We start from the raw sequence: 18,818 nt of genomic DNA on the forward strand, positions 1-18,818 counted from the left end.
TATGATTGTGGGCAAGTCGCTCCTTTTTCATCTGGAGATGGATCTGACAATACAAACTATATTTTAATGTTGTAGTGAGTAAATACAGTTCTGGCTGACATAAATAGTAAACAAATGAGTATTACCACGCACCTCCTTTTACCTTTATTTAACCAGCTCTTTCTTTGGATTTGAATCTGGGAGTGTTTTGTTTTGAGGTTTACTAAGTTGCTCAAAAACTGTGTAAGTTGTTAGGCGAATACAAACAATTTAGATTATACAGAGCATCGTAGTGGTTAGGGTTCAGCTCTGTACACACACTGCCTGGATTTCAGTTCCTGGTCAACCATTTACTCATATGTGACCTTGGACACATCACTAATCCTCACTGTACCTCAGTCTGACAATAGAATCCTCTCTATGTGAGGATCAATTCATTTAATCCTCTTAGAATAGTACTGGGCAAGTAGTAAGCATGTCTCTGTATTACCGTCATCATTTTTATTGTGAAAGTGCATTTATTTCCTCCATTTTCTTTCCTATTCTCTTCTGCCATCTTGAATCAAATGAGGAGTGTAGGCACTAGAAAGTGTTTGTACTTAAATGTTCTAATGTAATTTTCAGTTAAACTTTTCCATTCAACCCCAGCTTCTCCAGGAGGGTGTGTGGCTATGGCTACTGGAAAGTCTCTTGGAAAGTGGGAGGTAAAAGACTGCAGAAGTTTCAGGGCACTTTCAATTTGCAAGAAAATAAGTGGACGCTCTGAGCCTGAAAAACCAGCCCCCAAGCCTGAAGACCCCTGTCCTGAAGGCTGGCACAGTTTCTCCTCAGGTCTTTCTTGTTATAAGGTAAAGTAATATTCTCATTCAATCCCTCAGTGACGTCATCTGTCTCCTATCCTAGTCCATGTCCTTGCACAAACTCTGCTTCTCCGCAGACACATATATCACCTGCCAAAGTGTTTAGGAGCACAGAGTCCTTGTCAGAGTATCAGTGAACCCATTTCCATATACACTCATGTACTACCCAAAGGAGCAGGGTCAGAGTCAGAATGGCCCTTTCCTAGGGTTCTTTTGTTTTGGAAAGTTGGATGAGCTACATGCCATGGGGATACTTGGCTTATGATTCTCATATCCCTCTAATTATTGTTGTCAAATGAAGAGTTCTGTCACTTCTTACAAGTCAAAGAATTTGTTTTAGAGTTCGTATCAGCCAACTGTTCCTACAAAGAAATTATTTCATACTATCTCAAAATTCAGTGGCCATGACAACACTTAGTCTCATGTTCACAGATTTCTGGGTCAGATAGAGTTTGAATGATTGAATTTGGGCTTTAATGATCAGCTCTGCTTTCAGCTATGGGTCAGCTGTGCTGGCCTCCAGGCTATCAGTTGGAGTCTGCTGCTCTTCAAACTAGTGTCAGGCCATAGGAGGAGCAGCTAGCAGGGGCTTATTCTTCTCATACTGAATTACTGGAGCCTGAAATGCAAGCCTAACCCAGGTAAGCACATTTTAGGCTTCTGCTCACTTTACCTTCACTGATATCCTATCAATCACAGCAAGTCACATGGCTGAGCCCCAAGTCAAGGCACAGGGACATATCCTTCACCTACCAGGAAGCCATGATGGGAAGAGCGTATAACTATATCACAGGGACTGAAAAATCAGGACCAGTAATTCAACCTACCATTGTGTCATCCGCTCCTGTTCTGCTTTTGAAATGACTATGGTTCATTTGGCATAAAATCAGTCATCACAAACCAAAGGAACAGTCCAAAGTGGCAAGTTTTGTTCTGCCATCTTCTGTAAATATTCGCACTCCAGTGCAGTCTCCCCTTTGATTCTTCTTCATCAAAAGTAGTCCTGTATTTGTGCAGGGCTCAGTGTATTATGTTCAAAATTTGCCGTTAGCGCATTTCTTTGCAGAAATCTACTCCCAGAGCATTCATGTCTATGCTTTATAACCTTAGTTCATTTTATCTCTCAAGATTCTTGGCATGCAAGAGGAAATGGTGTCATGCCAGAGCAGTTCCCCAGCCTGGCTGAGGAAGGTTATCCCTCCAGTGACAGTGAGTGGTGCCTGTGCTGGCCTCTGGTTGACACTTTGACAGGACCTGTGTCACAGTGTATGTGCCTTGACCTCAGTCTACTACGCTTCTAAGAATCCGTTTCAGAGACCCACACATTCCACTGTGATTGACTTTAAAGTTATTAACGCTTTATGATAATATAAGAAAACAAATTAACATTTTATTTTGTTAAGCTGTTTCATAGAGAAAGAATTGTAAGAAAGAGAAACTGGGAAGAAGCTGAGCGATTCTGCCAAGCGCTTGGAGGACACCTTCCTAGCTTCAGTCACGTGGATGAAATAAAGGAGTTTCTTCACTTTTTAGTAGAACAGTTCAGGTAATGTTCAGGCAGCAGTTCTGATCTTTTAGAGTGAGATCCTCTATCCTAAATTTGACATCCTCTAAGTAATCCCCTGGAGAAGGAAATGGCAACCCACTCCAGGATTCTTGCCTGGGAAATCCCATGGACAGAGGAGCCTGGCGGGCTACAGTTGGTGGGATCTGTGAAAGAGTAGGACATGACTTAGCAACTAAACGACAGGTATTCAGAATTGACGTGTTTTTTTTATCTAAAGGATCATTCAGTATTTTAACAGTCATTCAACATCAAGCATTCTTATGTGCAAGATGCTATGAGGGATCAGAGCCTAGAGGGACAGGGTCACCACCCTTTGTGTAGTGTAATTAAGTCCAACAGTGAAGGTAAGAAAAATATGGTGGAAAAATCTAGAACATAGGTAAGGAGAGGCCATGGGAATTTAGAGCAGGGAGGAAGTGTTTCTGGGTGGTACAATTGGGGAAAATGTTACAAAGAAGGATGGTTCTTAGAAAGTAAGGGGCTTCCGTGGTGGCCCAGTGGTAAAGAATCCACCTGCCAATGCAGGAGACATGGGTTCAATCCCTGATCCTAGAAAATCCCACATGCCAGGGGGCAGTTAAGCCTGTGTGCCACAGCTATTCAGCCAGTGCTCTGGAACCCAGGAGCTGCAACTACTGAGCCCATGTGCCACAACTGCCGAAGCCTATGCTCCACAACAAGAGAAGCCACTACAATGAGAAGCCCACACACTGCAGCTAGAGAGTAGCCCCAGCCCTGCTCACCACAACTAGAGAAAAGCCCATGTAGCAATGAAGACCCCGCACAGCCAAAAATAAATAAATAAATGTAGTTAGTCTTTTAAAAAGGGAATATTTGAAGGGTAAGATGGGAGAAGGAGCCAGGGAAAACAGAACATAAGCAAAGGAACTGAGACCAGAATATGCAGATATGGTCAAGGAAAAGTGAGCCTACAACATCGCTAGAAAATGGAATTTGTATATGAAATTGGAATGTCCTTTCTTGCTAGGGAAGGAGTTTAATCTTAAGTCAATAAGCAAAAAGCATTCAAACAAAAACAAAGTGTGTGCATGAGAGAGACAGACATGGAGTAGATGCATAATAATTAATTCTAAAGCTATTGCAGCCCCTCTGGTAGAAAACTATATTGAAGATGGGCAGTAAGATGGGACAATAAAGGAAGTAGTCTGAGATGTTACAAAGATGGAGTCAATAAGCCACTGTAATTTTGATGTTATGTAGAAGGAGGATTCCTGGATGGTTTTCCTGATGTCCTCAAGGATAATGTGGAGAAATATGGGCCAAGTGTTGGTATCATAGGAAATTTTTTCTGAAGCTCTGGGGCAATCATGAGTATGAGGGCCTTTTACTTCATGATTTATTTTTTGCCCTCACTCTTTGAACAGCAAAGAAGACTGAAATTTATAAATCTAGTTTCAGGGTATGCCAGGCAAAATTATGGTAAAGAATCACCACCTGAATATATCTTAGTGAATACTTTCCTGATCATTTGGACTCAAAAAAAGAAAAAAACAAAACAGCAAAAAGTAAAACAGGTACCAAAACACAAAGAAAATCCAATTAGCTGCTTTCTCTAGGACATTAAATATAAGAAGGCATTTTAAAAATTGATATCTAAAAAGTTTTGAGGTGGTAAATGTTTGATTGTGTTGATTTTAGTTCCCAATTTAGCAGTTTTTTCATTTGTAGAGGTAGTAATTGATACTATTTATGCTCCCTACTTGAAAAAATGAGGGCTTCCCTTGTAGCTCAGTCGGTAAAGAGTCTGACTGCAATGCAGGAGACGTGGGTTTGATCCCTGGTTTGGGAAGATCCCCTGGAGAAGGAAATGGCAACCCACGCAGGTATTCTTGCCTGGAGAATCCCATGGACAGAGGAGCCTGGTAGGCTACAGTCTGTGGGGTCGCAAGAGTCGGACACGACTGAGCAATTAAGTGCACTTGAAAAAAATTTCAAAGACATATTCCAGTTGAGAGGTGAATAAAAATCAAAAACACATGAATAGGTATTTTGTTTTTAAAGAATTAGGAGGAAGAATACATAACATAAAAACATAGCTCCAGTCTAAATAATGCAATCTATGTAACTGAAAAATTAAATTATCCTAAATTCTTAAAGAGAAACAATAATATTTTAATAAAACCAGTATTAACTCTGCTTAATACCAGAGTGTATAACTCTGTTTATAAATAAAAACTGGGATGTAAAGAGATAAAATGGTTTTGAAAAATTAAAGCATAATACATACTTCATTTTACCTGGAAATTATATTTAGAAACACAGATTTTATATATTTTTAAAACTGTAAAGAGTATATTCATCCACCGAATATTTAATGGGTGAAAAGGCCCATACAGCAAATTATAAAGGAATAAAATAACAAAGCATAAAGTCCAGCGTAATATTTAAAATGGATAACTAACAAGGACCTACTGTGTAGCACAGGGAATGCTGCTCAGTGTTATGTGGCAGCCTGGTTGGGAGGGGAGTTTGGGGGAAAAGGAATACATGTGTATGTATGGCTGAGTCCCTTTGTGGTTCACCTGAAACTGTCACAACATTGTTGATCAGCTATACCCCAATATAAAATAAAATAAAAAGTTTAAAAAAGAAAACAGAAATCACAAAGAAACAGCAGATCACCATAATCTTTTCAGTCATAGGGACTATATTGTATTTATATTCATCCTAGCCTCTGATACACTGCCATATTAAACAGACCGTAATGTCTGCTTAATACATGCTCCGTTAATGAGAGATCATTTGTTCATGCTATAATTAGACAACATATTCTAAAACCTATTTAATATTATAAATATGGCTTGAAGAAAAGGAAGGAAGAAAGCCCATTTATATCAGAAAGTGATTCTAAAGCTTATTCCTTGAACACCTTTGTGTTTTATTGCAGGGATTGACCTTTCTCAGCAAGATGTCCATTGTCCAAATTGTGTTTTGCCTGCCAAGGAGTAAAGTCAGATTACTGCTCTACTTCTCACAATCTGAGTTCCACATCTCTGTATTTCAGTGAAAAGGCTTCATGGCGGCACCAAATCATTGAGGCTCTAAGATCTTTGCAACTCTTAACAGCAGCCCACCAGGGAAAACCATTGTAAAACAAAAATAGCTTTAGGATTAGGGAAGAAAGCTTTGTTTGCAGAGCAATTGCTGTTGTGTGCACTACCTCCAGTGAAGTGGCATGAATAGATTTGGATATAAATCTAAGGGTTTACAGACTAAGCACCCCCTTCAAATTGTGTTTATTAGCAGTTATTGCTCAGGTACTGTTTTCCTTAGGAACCAGATGCAGCAGGAAATTTGATTGAGAGTAGAAATTTTACCACAAATACACATAGTAACCTTCCATGCAATGTCTTCTTAACCTCATAGCCTTAGTACTTGGAGTGGAAGAAATTTATAGAGAGAGAAATTTTCAGTTTGGTTTAATTCCTCAGTTACCCATTTCTTCCCTCAATTTTTTTTTAAATCCACATTAGAGGTGTGCAATGATTAATATGATTTCCAATTTTCTTCTTCTCTTTATCTGCCTAATAAATCAGGCCACAGCAGAAATAGGTTACAAATGAGGAAATATTTTCCACCTCTTAACACACCAAAAAAAAAAAAAAAAAATCCCACAAGTAGCTACTATTTTCTATATTTATAACACATTAATAAATCCCTTGAAAGGAAAGCTGAAAACTATGAAGGTCTGGGTTGAAATGAAGTTCAATCTCAGAAAGTAGTAAAGATCAGAAATTTTGGACCATGAGGCAAACTGCTGTCTAGGAGACTGCTCACTGAGATGCAGCAGAGGGGGCAGAAATGGGGTTGAAAGCAGAAGTGTCTACGGGAAGATGGGGAATTAAGAGCAGACTGGGTGGAAATGCTGGAGACAGACGTCTAAAGAGTTTTCTGTGGGAACTGCCTATAGAGCAGTGGTCCCAAACCTCTGGGATCTAATGCCTGATGATCTGAGGTGGAGCGGATGTAATAATAATAGAAATAAAGTATACAGTAAATGTAATGCATTTGATTCATCCCCAAACCATCTCTCTACCCCCACCCCCAAGTCTGAGGAAAAATTGTCTTCCATGAAATCGGTCACTGGTGCCAAAAATGTTAGGGACCACTGCTATAGAGTAAATGCAGATGGCAAATGATCTTTGATCATCTTCCAGGTTGTACTGTTGATTGTGTGAAGAAGATAAAATATCTAATGCTTACTTTGTGTGTGTGTTAGCTGTTCAGTCAAGTCCGACTCTTTGTGACCCCCATGAACTGAAGCCCACCAGGCTCCTCTGTCTATGGAATTCTTCAGGCAGGAATACTAGAGTGGGTTGCAATTCCCTTCAGGGTATCTTCCCAACCCAGGGATCTAACCCAAGACTCTGCTTTACAGGCAGATTCTTTACCATCTGAGCCACTAGAGAAGCCCAATGCTTACTTTAGGGAAACACAAAATTCTGCATAAATTCTCCAGGCCCAAATAAATAATCTACAAAGATTAGAAAGAAATGAAATATGAGGAAACAAACTTGATCTCTTTATTTTAGCTATCTTTTATTATAATGTATTTGGCAACTATCTAGACCTTGTGATTTAGAAATCCAACACTCAAAAAGTATGATACATTTGTAAGTCTATAAGAAATCTCTGATTAGTTGAAGACACAAACCGAAAAATCAATTTTTAGCTGCTAAATTCAAACTGGATTTAATCACTCCACTTGATTTATCTTAACTCTACAAATTGGTGATCTTTCCTTTTGAAAGAAAACAATATAACAGTAAACAACTGAGAGGGAACTGTCCTCATATTCCATTGCAATAAGTTGAAAGGCTTGAGGTTGGCAAGATGAAAAATGTGCTTATTAATGTTAAAATATGAGGGAATGTTGAACAGAGGAAATAAATGAAGAAAATTATTTTATTAAAAAGTGAGAAGTTAAAATTAAGTTTGTTTCTGCCTTGGATTCACTAGCAAATATTTTTAAATGCAAACTTACTATATTTACCAGCAGTCTTGTAACTGTGTAATCCATATATTCTACTGAGCTTGAAAATAGAGATTAATTTTGGATTTGGATTCTACTCCTTTTCTAATATCTGTTCTATTTATATTTAATATTTATATAATTTTGCATCTATAATTTTCACTCATGTACTGATGGTACATGATATATACAATCAAAATGTTTAATTATATAGAAAGTAACCAGTGTCACGCCCCCAAAATGCATGGAAAATGATCTAGTTATCAAGGCCTAAGGAGTATACTACATTTTAGAGAGTATTTTCAAGAAAAGTTAGCGGTGGAGAAATTTTTTTATGGTTATTTCTTTTCTGTTTATACCGAAAGTATCTCCCTGGCTAGAGCATACATTAAATTGAGGGAAAGGGATCACTGACAATGTCCCTGTCTCTGTATGTTGTTGTGTACATTCTTCCTTGGAATTCCTGTTGTTTCTCCTCTCAGCCAATCTGAATACTGACACGTGGTAAACATTCAGATTATGACTCAAAAGAGACATTAGCTATTCTTTGAAGACTGTCTTTTGTTTTACGTGTTATAAAATGTTTCCTGATTTCCTGCAGTTCACAACGACCTCTCCTTTTTTCAAATTTTTGTACTACTTAAAATGTATGCAAATTTTTATCATTTGATGCTTTTTCAAAAATGGCCTTATATTTTCTCTGTTCATATACATCTTGTTTCCCTGACCAGTTTATATGCCACTTGAGGGCAGATATTATGTCTTGTACATCTCTGTATCATCATTGCACATAGCCCAATGATTTGTACATCAAAGTATAATAGTTATGGGTGTTAAATGTATTCAGTTAATTGATTGCTTAATTGTATTGTTCTAGTACAACCCATGGAGTTTGGTGTTTAGAAAATACTTAAATGCTTGTCTTACTTTAACTTAGTGGGCACTGGGAATTTATTTGTTTTAAATCTTGTTTAATAAAAGGTTAGCCAAGTGGTTTGTTCTGTACTTTAGAGGAAAGATATTTGACAGTTACAGAAAAATGCTATAAGGAAAAACTGTTGTTGTTTTTGTTTGTTTATTTCTGGCCTTACCCCATGGCATATGGGTCCTTAGTTCCTGACCAGGAGTGTAAACCACATGCTCTGCATTGGAAGTGCAGAATGTTAACCACTGAACCACCAGCAAGTCCTGCTTTTGTTTTGCCTCTGAAAACATTATCTAATATTGAAGCTCTGCAGTAAAAGTTTTAAAATGATCATATACTCTTTTTTTTACTCTTAAGTTCTTCAAAGCAGAAGAATTTTTGCCTTTCATATGAAGAAAATAACAAAAATTTAGTTTTAAAAAGAATGGTACTTTTTGATGGCTACCCCATAGTTAGGGTTCAATTTCATTTCAGAAGACTTCTTTATATAGCTTGAAACTGTGTCTCTCAGTTAGTGACAAGGTTTTCTGAATAAACTTAGTTGTGTTAAGCATTTTAGACATGTAAATGCTAAATGTTTTTGCCAAATGCTGTGCTCATCTTTTCTTAACACTTCCTTTTTACATAGTGACCAGCGTTGGCTATGGATAGGTTTAAATAAAAGGAGCCCTGATTTGCAAGGATCCTGGCAATGGAGTGATCAGACACCAGTAAGTTTAATCTTTCTTGTGTGGGATAATATGGAAAGAGTATTTGTTTCAGGAACAAGTAAGTTGATTGTTAATTAATATAGTCATACAACCATGAAAACTATGTAGATGTATCTTTATTGAAGTGGAAATACATTCACATATATAAAGTGGGGAAAAGACGTTATTAATTTCATTTTTACTTAAAAAAAATAACCGTATGTATAGTCTCTATATGTAGCCCCAAAGCATAAAAATATAGATATATAAATATAGCAGTCATTTGGGGATAGTAAAAGTGATTTTTTTCTTTTTCTTTGTATTTTTTCGTTTTTCATAATGAGAAGCTTTTATTGTCTAAAAGTACGAGTTATGTAAGAATAAAAGAAAGAATCTTTACTGAAGGAAATAATTTGGAAGAACATTAAAAAGTCCTTAAATCTTATTTCAAATGTTTGCATTATCCTAAGGAGAGGTTCTAGCTAACACAGAGGAACAAATTATTCTCAAATATTGAATACTTGCTCCACATTGCTGTTGTGTCAAATCACTGTGTTTTCTTTCTAAATGTAAAATTCCTTGACTTCATTTTCAAATTGGAGCATATCCGAGAATAGTTAATCAAATAACTAGCATTTCAACACATTCAAAAGAAGAAGTATTTTGCAAGCCTCTGATTCTTTGTGATCCAACTGTGAACTTAATACACAGTTAACCTTCACTTCTGAAGCTGTAGCTGCCTTTGTTTGAAAACAATGACATCATGACATTTTATAAGCCCTGTTCATGATTTAGCATCCTGACATAAAAAAAGAAATGAAAAAGTTTTCCTCCCTTGGCATATGAATGTACTTGAGTTATTAAAGCTGCCTAAATTACATCTAAATTGCAAATATTTATACATCAGTCTTAAATTCTCAAGCCTCTCTTATCTTTTAAGGTGTCTACTATTATCATGGAAAATGAGTTTCAGCAGGATTATGATATCAGAGACTGTGCTGCTGTCAAGGTCAGTATAATGCTAGAAAGTCTGCATATTTAAAAAAATAAATCTGGCAGTACATGCAATCAAGCAACAGACCATGGAGTGCGTTTTGTGTGTGGAGAATGATATTAGGTGCAGTCGGAGGTTAAAAGTACACTCATGGTCCAGCCCTCAAGCAACGTAACTTACACTTAATGTGAGACGATAAAATTCATATTCAAGAAAGATGACTCTTGTTACTATGCAGTAATTAGCTCCAAAGGAGTGGGTTGAAGAAGGCTAAGGAAATTCAGAAGAAAGTGATTTCTATGGCAGTGTTCCAAAGAGAAGTGAAGTGAAAGTCGCTCAGTCGTGTCCGATTCTTTGCTACCCCATGGACTATACAGTCCATGGAATTCTCCAGGCCGGAATACTGGAGTGGGTAGCTGTTCCCTTCTGCAGGAGATCTTCCCAACCCAGGGATCGAACCCAGGTCTCCCACATTGCAGGTGGATTCTTTACCAGCTGAGCCACCAGGGAAGCCCCAAAGAGCCAAAGAGAGGTGGGACCTGAATGGGACCTTTAAGGATAGATAGCGTTTGTTCAGGAAGAAGAGTGTAAGACATAAAAGAAAGTGGGAGTGGGAGGGAGTGGCTAAGTCAGTGAGGGGAACAGAATGCAGATCAAGAAATTTTAATTGGTACTGTAGTTGAAAACAAAGGTGGGAAATTAGATTGATGCCAGGTTAAGGAGTTTGTGCATTTTTTTGGTAGGCAGCAGAGCATGATTAAAGGTTTTTGACATGACCTAAGAAGGGTATGAGAAGATTCCTCTTGAGACAAATTTCAAGATGCAAAAGACAGATAGGACCAGAGGACACAGGCCAGTTAGACCTCTTCCCTTGCAAACTTCATTCATTTTTTGTATTGTTTTGTCTTGTTTCTTTTACAAATTAGTTTTTTTTCAACTTTTAAAATTTATTTATATTTATTTTTGACAGACTGGATCTTTGTTGCTGGACACAGGCTTCTCGTTGTGGTGGTTTCTCTTGTTACAGAGTACAGGCTCTAAGTACACAGGCATCAGTATTTGTGGCTCACAGGCTCTAGAGCACTGACTCAGTAGTTGTGGCACATGGGCTTAGTTGCCCCTTAGCATGTGGAATCTTCCTGGACCAGGAATAGAACCTGTGTCCCCTACATTAGCAGGCAGATTCTTAATCAGTGGGCCACCCAGGGAAGTCCAATTTCATTCGTTTTTCATTCTGTAGGTAGTATGTCCAAGCAGTCTGTGATACTCTGGGGTGGGGGGTCACCAATGACAAAATATAAAATGGTTGTGCTTTCACAGAACTTATAAGCTAGTAGGAGATAAACACAATAGACAAGCGATTACAAGGATTGTGACAAAGTATAAGTTTTATGCAAGAACAAAAGTGTTATAGGAGAGTAATGCTGCTGGCGATGGTGATAATGGTAGTGATGATGCAGCAGCTAACATTTGTTAGCTCCTGAGCCAGGCACAGTCATGTCACATCTGTTATCACACTTAATATTAAACAACCTTATGAGGTAGGTGGCTTCCGTGGTGGCTCAGACAGTAAAGACTGCAGTGTGGAAGACTGGGGTTTGATCCCAGGGTAGGGAATATCCCCTGGAGAAAGGAATAGCTACCCACTCCAGTATTCTTGTCTGGAGAATCCCATGGACAGAGGAGCCTAGCAGGCTCCATATAGTCCATGCAGTCACAAAGAGTTGGACATGACTGAGCAACTAAAACACACACACACACACACACACACACACACACACACACACGAGGTAGTTACTGTTACTATATCCATCTTATGAGGAAGAAATGTGAACTCTGAGTAACTTACATGATTACAGAACTGAAATTTAAACCCAGATGTCTGGGTCTACTATGCTCTATGACATTTATAGAAATGTCACAAGGGGATCTTTGTTTATAGAGAAAATAGTAGTCCATTTTGCTTTAACTCATGTTTTGAATGCAAGCTTGCAGTAAGAAATATCCTGTGGTAAGTTAGAATCAAGAAACTGGAGTTGAAGGAAAAATGTTCATTGAAAAAGAGTTCCCTTGTGGCCCAGTGGTTAGAGTTCTTGGCTTTCACTGCCATGGTCTGTGTTCAATCCCTGGTCAGGGAACTGAGCTCTTGCAAGCCACGCGCTATGGCCAAAGAAAGCACAGAAGTCCAAGAAGTAGATTTAGGGTGATTACCACATTTAAAAAATGTAAGAGGATGAAGAGGGAAGAGGGAAGAGGCATCTAGAAAACATCTTTGCTATGTAAGCCCAAGAAAGAGACTCAAGAATATGATTGACTAGAAATGTTACAAGAACATTGAGACAAAGTCCTGAGAGGTCCCTTGGAAAGCACTGTTTCAAAGGAACTGTTTTTAGTAAAACACTCTATACTATCATGCCATTTTTATAGAATTCCCGATTTAACACATGAAAGAATGAAAATTCAATGGAAGTTTGTGAAGTTTCCAGAACACTCATACAATAAACTATGTTTGATGTAAGTTGACTCCATATATGTGAAGAGATTGGAAAAACCTACCAAAAAACTAAATAGAAGAGACTGATCAGGAACAAGGCCAGCTAAGGCAGTGTCTGGAAGGAGAATCTCACCTCACCTACCACAGTACCCTCTAGAATCTTGTCCTTAAGAGAAAGCAGTCCAGGTCTTCCTTAGTGGTCCAGTGGTTGAGAATCCACCTGCCAATGCAGGGGATGTGGGTTTGATTCCTGGTCTGGGAAGATTCCACATAAGGCCTATGTGCCACAACTACTGAATCCCACATGCTCCAGAGCCCTCAAGCCACAACTGCTGAAGCCCATGTGCTGCAACTACGGAAGCCCCCACGCCCAGAGCCTGTGCTCTGCAGTAAGAAAAGCCACCGCAATGAGAACCCCACACACCACAGCGAAGGATAGCCCCCGCTCACTGCAACTAGAGAAAGCTCGCAAATGTGCAGCAACAAAGACCCGGTGCAGTCCCGAAACAAATAAATACAAAAATAAATAGATAAATGTTTTTAAAAAGAGACAAAACAGTCCAAAAGCTGATGGATGCTCCTACCAGATCTTGTCCTCCCCTTACCTTTCCCTGTTGCTTGCTGGCTGGAATTTGTAGAGCACCATTGCTAGACTCCTTTGTCCATGGAATTCTCCAGGCAACAACACTGGTGTGGGTAGCCATTCCCTTCTCCAGGACATCTTCCCTACCCGGAGATCGAACCCAGGTCTCCTGCATTGCAGGCAGATTCTTTACCAACTGAGCCACCAGGGAAGCCCCTTAGATCACACAGAGGAGGGCAATACCCCAGGAACACAAACCAACACCAAAAAACAAACTTGGGCCCCTGATGCCCAAGTTTATGTCACTTTTTTTATGTCACTTTTCACAGATCCACTATGATCACAGCCTGGTGTTTGGAAATCACTGAACTAAATATTCTTCTCTAGCTTGGTCCTTCCAAAATTTAAAGTTGTAAGATTCTGTTATTTCATATCAACAAAAACAGAAAAAAACAAACAAACAGTAATTTGCATTTTGGACATAAACATGACCCTATGTTATATTTCCTTTATCAGTCCCTCTGAAGACTCTTGCTTAATGCAGTTTAAATTTTACTGCTTATACACTGCATTCTTTCATGTGTTCATTCATAAATATATATCTTAGGTTCCAGAGCTAAAGTAGAATTAAAGACCATAAGACTTACAGTTTAGTGTTGTATAAGGGCTGCATCAACTTGGAAATATTCTACAATCCTCTTCCTCCTTTAGGTCATTCAAAGGCCATGGCGAAGAAGCTGGTATTTTTATGATGACAGAGAATTTATGAATCTAAGGCCTTTTGCTTGTGATGCAAAACTCGAATGGGTGTGCCAGATTCCAAAAGGTAAGTGGTGGCTATTCCTTTTCCCAGTCTTCTCACGTGAATATTGTGACTGCTGACCCAGAGTACCTAAGAGAGCATTTTAGTCTGTAATTATAATTTTGAAAGCCTTTGATAATACAGTTAATGTATTAAGCTCCACCCTGCCTGACTCCTGTTGTCATTGTTGTTTGCTCACCCAGTCATGTCCGACTCTCTGCCATCCCATGGACTGAAGCACACCAGGCCTCCCTGTCCCTCGCCGTCTCCTGAAGTTTGCCCAAGTTCATGTCCATGGCCATCCAGCCATGTTACGCTCCGACTCCCTCTTCTCCTACCCGTAGTAAAAGGCTGCCTTTTTGAAATTAGGTACTACTTTCCTCTTGAAAGAAATTGTATAGGAGAGAACATTTAAAGCTAATTTAGGGAGATTAGGCCTTGGAATGAAAGATTATTCCAAATGAAAGAAGAGACAAAATGAATCATTTAACTCATTTAATCATTTTAATAATTTTGTTGCAAAATGAAGACAAGCTTGGAAAGAATGAAGCAAAAGTCAGGAAATCAAATTTGGGCAGGGCCCAAATCTAAATTTTTTTACAGTTTTGAAACAATTTTCAGTCAGCTCAAAATTACTAATAGTTTATCTCCTTCAAATTCAGGAAATCAGCTTGATAGTAGAGCCCTTGGTAACAAAGAAGAGAAAAGATAATAAATAGATATCCTTTTACTTCACTTTGTAGTAGGAAAATGTCAAGGATATATTAAGGAAAGTGTTTAGATTTTAACTGCCAAATTATTTTTAAGCAGATTTTAGATATATTAGATTAATTAACATAATGGTAAATGCACAGAAAGTTCCAAAATGAATTTCTGAACTGAATGTAGACAGCTCATTGAAACCAAAGGGATATCTTCTTAAAAGTTCTCCAAGAACCCAAAGATTACCTCATGGAGCTGCCTATTAGAAGATGGTTCTTCTCTCCTAAGAAGAGCCACCTTGCCTTTGAAAGAGCTTCAGGTATTTCCCTCATGATCCAGTAGCTAATACTCTGCACTCCAATACAGGGGTTCTGGGTTCGATCCCTGGTTAGGGAACTAAATCCCACATGCTAAAACTAAAGACCCTGCATGCCACAACTAAGGCCTAGAGCATCCAAATAAAGAAATAAATTTTTAAAAAATTCAGATGCAACATCTGGTAGAGTATCTGGCAAGTCTCTTTTACAAAGGCAGACTTGGGGGATCATTAATAAAAAAGAAAGTGTGTATGTGTGTGTACGTGTTGATGGGATTTTCCTAAAGGAAAAAGTATACCTGAGTTAGTCCTGATTATTGATTACCTTGAAAGAGGAAAATCAGTTTGGACACCTTTCAAACAAGTGGCAAAGTAACTAATATATATTTAGCTTGGACAATGTCTCTGGCTTGAAACATTAGTTATGACACTCCTATTATTCTCTGGCATGTGGCATGCCACAGAGAGTGTCCTTGCTTCCTGCAAAGTATGCTCGTTAAGTATGCTCTCTGTCTTCCTGGTAGCTGTTCCCCTGCCTCATGTTTGAGTGGTGAAACAGACCCTAGAGTTTACACCGGGAAAACCTTAGAAATGACAATCCAGTAACCAGAGGAAATATTATTAAAACTGTGGTTTTCTTTTTAATATATTTTTTGTTTTTATTTATATTTGCTTAGAAAACATAAATCAAGTAATAAAAGAAATAAATAAATCTTTTAAATAATTGCATCCCTGTTCTCTCCAATGCAGAAATAAAATTTAAAACTAAAGAATGTCCCATCTCAACTTCAGTCTCAGCCTTCAAATGTCTCAGTCATTTGAAGCAATCAGTGATGGTTTGATCCAGGGTTTAAATGTTGTGTTAACTCCCCTTTGAAAGTCCCTAAATTTCTGAGTTACAGTGTGTCTCATTCACTAGGTGGATATTTTCTTGGTAATTACAACTGCCAAAACCTGGTCAACTAGATACTTCTGTATTAATGTGTTTTCTGATTTCCTTGAAGCAGTTTACCTCTTCAGTAGCCCAAATCACCCAACCTTTTCTCTAGCACTTGCCTTTTTTATTATCTCATCCAACTGGTTCTAATTAGTCCCCTCCTCTTAAAAGAAATAATTTAACAGCCTAATTTTTAAAAATTATAATCACTATTGATTTCTTGCCTGGATAATCCCAGGGACGGGGAGCCTGGTGGGCTGCCACCTATGGGGTCACTCAGAGTCGGACACGACTGAAGCGGCTTAGCATTGATATATGTAGTTTTAAGTATTATTTTTTTAGTCAAGAAAACTATATCAAAAATAAGGTTCACAAAAAAGTTTTTGGAAAATGACCTATAAACACAACTTTGTTGAATTGTATTTCTTGATACCTTGTACACACAAACGTGTGTAATCTTGTGTAAAAAGGCACCTTTTATTTTGCTTTTCTCACTAATGTAAAGAAATGTAAAGGTTAAACATAGCTTTCCCCCAGCATACAAATGAACAGACAAGATTACAAATAAGAAACTATTTTTAACTTATCTGCAGCATTCCTAATGAAAATCATCCAGTACATAGAGGGCTGAGTCAGAGAAAAAAACCACAGACGCTGGATACATAGGCATTCCTCTGAGTAGAGTCTTCTCATGCACTGGCCCTGATACATAGCAAAATGAAGAACAGCTATTTTACCCTATAATTTCTAGAATTCATCAAATTATGTCTTTGGCTTGAAACCAGTGTGACCTATGACCAGAATGTAAAGAGAGAGAAGAGCAACTAGCATCCTGAGGGGAACTGCTTTGTGCCTGGCCCTGTGTGGGGTGCTTACATAAGCGTGATCTTACGTGATCTTCACACTGTCTTTGTGAGTTAGGTAGGAGAGTTTTGTTTTTATAAAATAGAAAGTTGAGGCTGAAGGAGTTAAGCAACTGATCCCAAGTAGCACAGCAGCAGAGTCTGAGGGCATTTGGACACTGACTCACCCAGCTTCAAAGACTGTAATTCTTTGTACCATATTTCTTTGCTGGGTGAATTTTATTATTTTCCTCCCAGTTTTGTCTCTCCTCAAAAGTTTCAGTACTGGATCACTGAACATTTTTTCCAAAGGGTATCTTGAGAAACAATAAACTCTACCAACCTAAATATATTCAAATTGCATTAGATGGAGATGTGGTTCCTGAGCAATCTCATCCTACAGTGATGATTATCTTGCATATTCCTATTTAATGTAATATATACAATGTATTCATTTACTTATTTGTGCTTCCTAATTATTAACTATATTTTATCCATCTAGTCTTCTTTTATGACTTCCACAATATAAGGTAGAGAACTGCTAGTTATATAGTATTAATATTTAACAAATCTGCCTTTTTGGTTGCCACAAAAACAGCTTTAGCATAGGCCCCGCAAAATTCAAACTGAAGTGATCATAACATGAAAGGAGATGGTTTGGCCAGAAATCAACAAATCTTAGCAAAATTGCAAGTATATTGTGGTCTATAATTGAATACTAAACTTGAGCCACTTGCTTTCTTATACAGGTCATACTCTAAAAATACCAGACTGGTACAATCCAGGTGAGTGAAGAAAACTGAAATTTATCCAAAGTTGCTTTTACCTTTTCAGTGATGTATTTAGTTAACTGTTTAAGCCCAGGTCCAAGTGCCAGCTTCTTCTCTATTATGTCTTCAAATGCGATGAAGTATGTGCAGGGAGGGAAGGTGATCGGCTGGTGTGGGATGAGACTCTGAGGCTGTATTTAGCCTTTTCCATGAGTGCAGGAGGGTAGCAGAGCCACTCACTGGCTCAGAAATCCTTGAATCCTTCCAGGCAGAACTGCCCTGGGCAAAGAGAGCCAGTAATCTAAATGGATTACTATTTATAAATAGTTTTGAGTATTCATGCATGCTGAGAGGGTGCAGTTGGGTTTACGCAGTCCTGATTCTGCTATTCTTCTTCTTTAGAGCGTGCTGGAATTCACGGACCTCCAGTTGTAATAGAAGGGAGTGAATATTGGTTTGTTGCTGATCCCCGCTTAAGCTATGAAGAAGCTGTTCTGTATTGTGATAGTAATCACAGTTCTCTGGCTAGTTTAACATCTTTTACCGGACTAAGAGCCATCAAAAACAAGATAGCAAATGTAATTTAGAAGAATGTATTTTATTTTTTAATTTTTATATTTATTCTGTCATGCACGTGTACTCAGTTGTGTCTGACTCTGCAACCCCATGGACTGTAGCCCACCAGGCTCCTCCATCCATGGGATTTTTCAGACGAGAAGACTGGAGTGGGTTGCCGTTTCCTCCTCCAGGGGATCTTCTGTGCCCAGGAATTGAACCTGGGCACAGAACCTGTGGCTGCTGCACTGGCAGGCAGATTCTTTATCACTGAGCCACCTGGGAAACTGTATTTATTCAGTTAAAAGTTTTTTTAAATGTATAAAAGTTGAATGTTCCTCTCAAGTGAAATTTGCCTAACAACCTATAAGTTCATAACTGCATGTTAGAAAAATTTTAAATAGAACTGTATAATGTTTAAAAATATTGAAGATTAATTATAAATGTCAACTGATAAGATGAGCATCAAAAGTTATTATAACTTTGTAGTTAACTTGACATTCTCTTTCTAAGCATAACTAACTCTGCAAAATAGTTTTTTGGAGGAAAAGTAATTTGTATATTTTAAAATTTATAATTGGTAGCAATAGAATATTATATGTGCCATTAATGTATGCCCGCAATTACAGTGACCATATTTTCTGTATACAAAATAGGGTACGTGAATATAAAAAAAGTTTCTAAATTACTTTCTTCAGTGAACGGACCCAGTTTATGTAATTTAGTAAACAAAGTAATGAATATTCAGAAATTTTAGTGGTTTATGATTTTGATAGGCCAGGGTATTTAAATCAAAACTCTCCTAGAAAA

The 18,818-nt window shown here is 38.1% G+C and overlaps 1 protein-coding gene across 4 annotated transcripts in view; it reads left to right on the forward strand.

The window, feature by feature from the left end:
- Window positions 1-18,818, forward strand: part of LOC145542919 (CD302 antigen) — a 121,308-nt gene that overhangs the window by 34,001 nt on the left and 68,489 nt on the right. For all 4 annotated transcript variants that reach the window (XM_081582787.1, XM_081582788.1, XM_081582789.1 and 1 more), the window contains exons 12-18: window positions 628-827; window positions 2,243-2,385; window positions 8,953-9,034; window positions 9,954-10,022; window positions 13,796-13,910; window positions 17,433-17,468; window positions 17,856-18,031. In XM_081582787.1, the coding sequence (XP_081438913.1) occupies window positions 628-827; window positions 2,243-2,385; window positions 8,953-9,034; window positions 9,954-10,022; window positions 13,796-13,910; window positions 17,433-17,468; window positions 17,856-18,031 (821 nt within the window). The remainder of the gene's footprint in view (window positions 1-627; window positions 828-2,242; window positions 2,386-8,952; window positions 9,035-9,953; window positions 10,023-13,795; window positions 13,911-17,432; window positions 17,469-17,855; window positions 18,032-18,818) is intronic.

This window comes from Giraffa tippelskirchi, chromosome 3, assembly GCF_054371585.1.
Source record: "Giraffa tippelskirchi isolate mGirTip1 chromosome 3, T2T-mGirTip1v1.2.pri, whole genome shotgun sequence".
In the NCBI taxonomy this organism is placed as follows: Eukaryota; Metazoa; Chordata; class Mammalia; order Artiodactyla; family Giraffidae; genus Giraffa; species Giraffa tippelskirchi.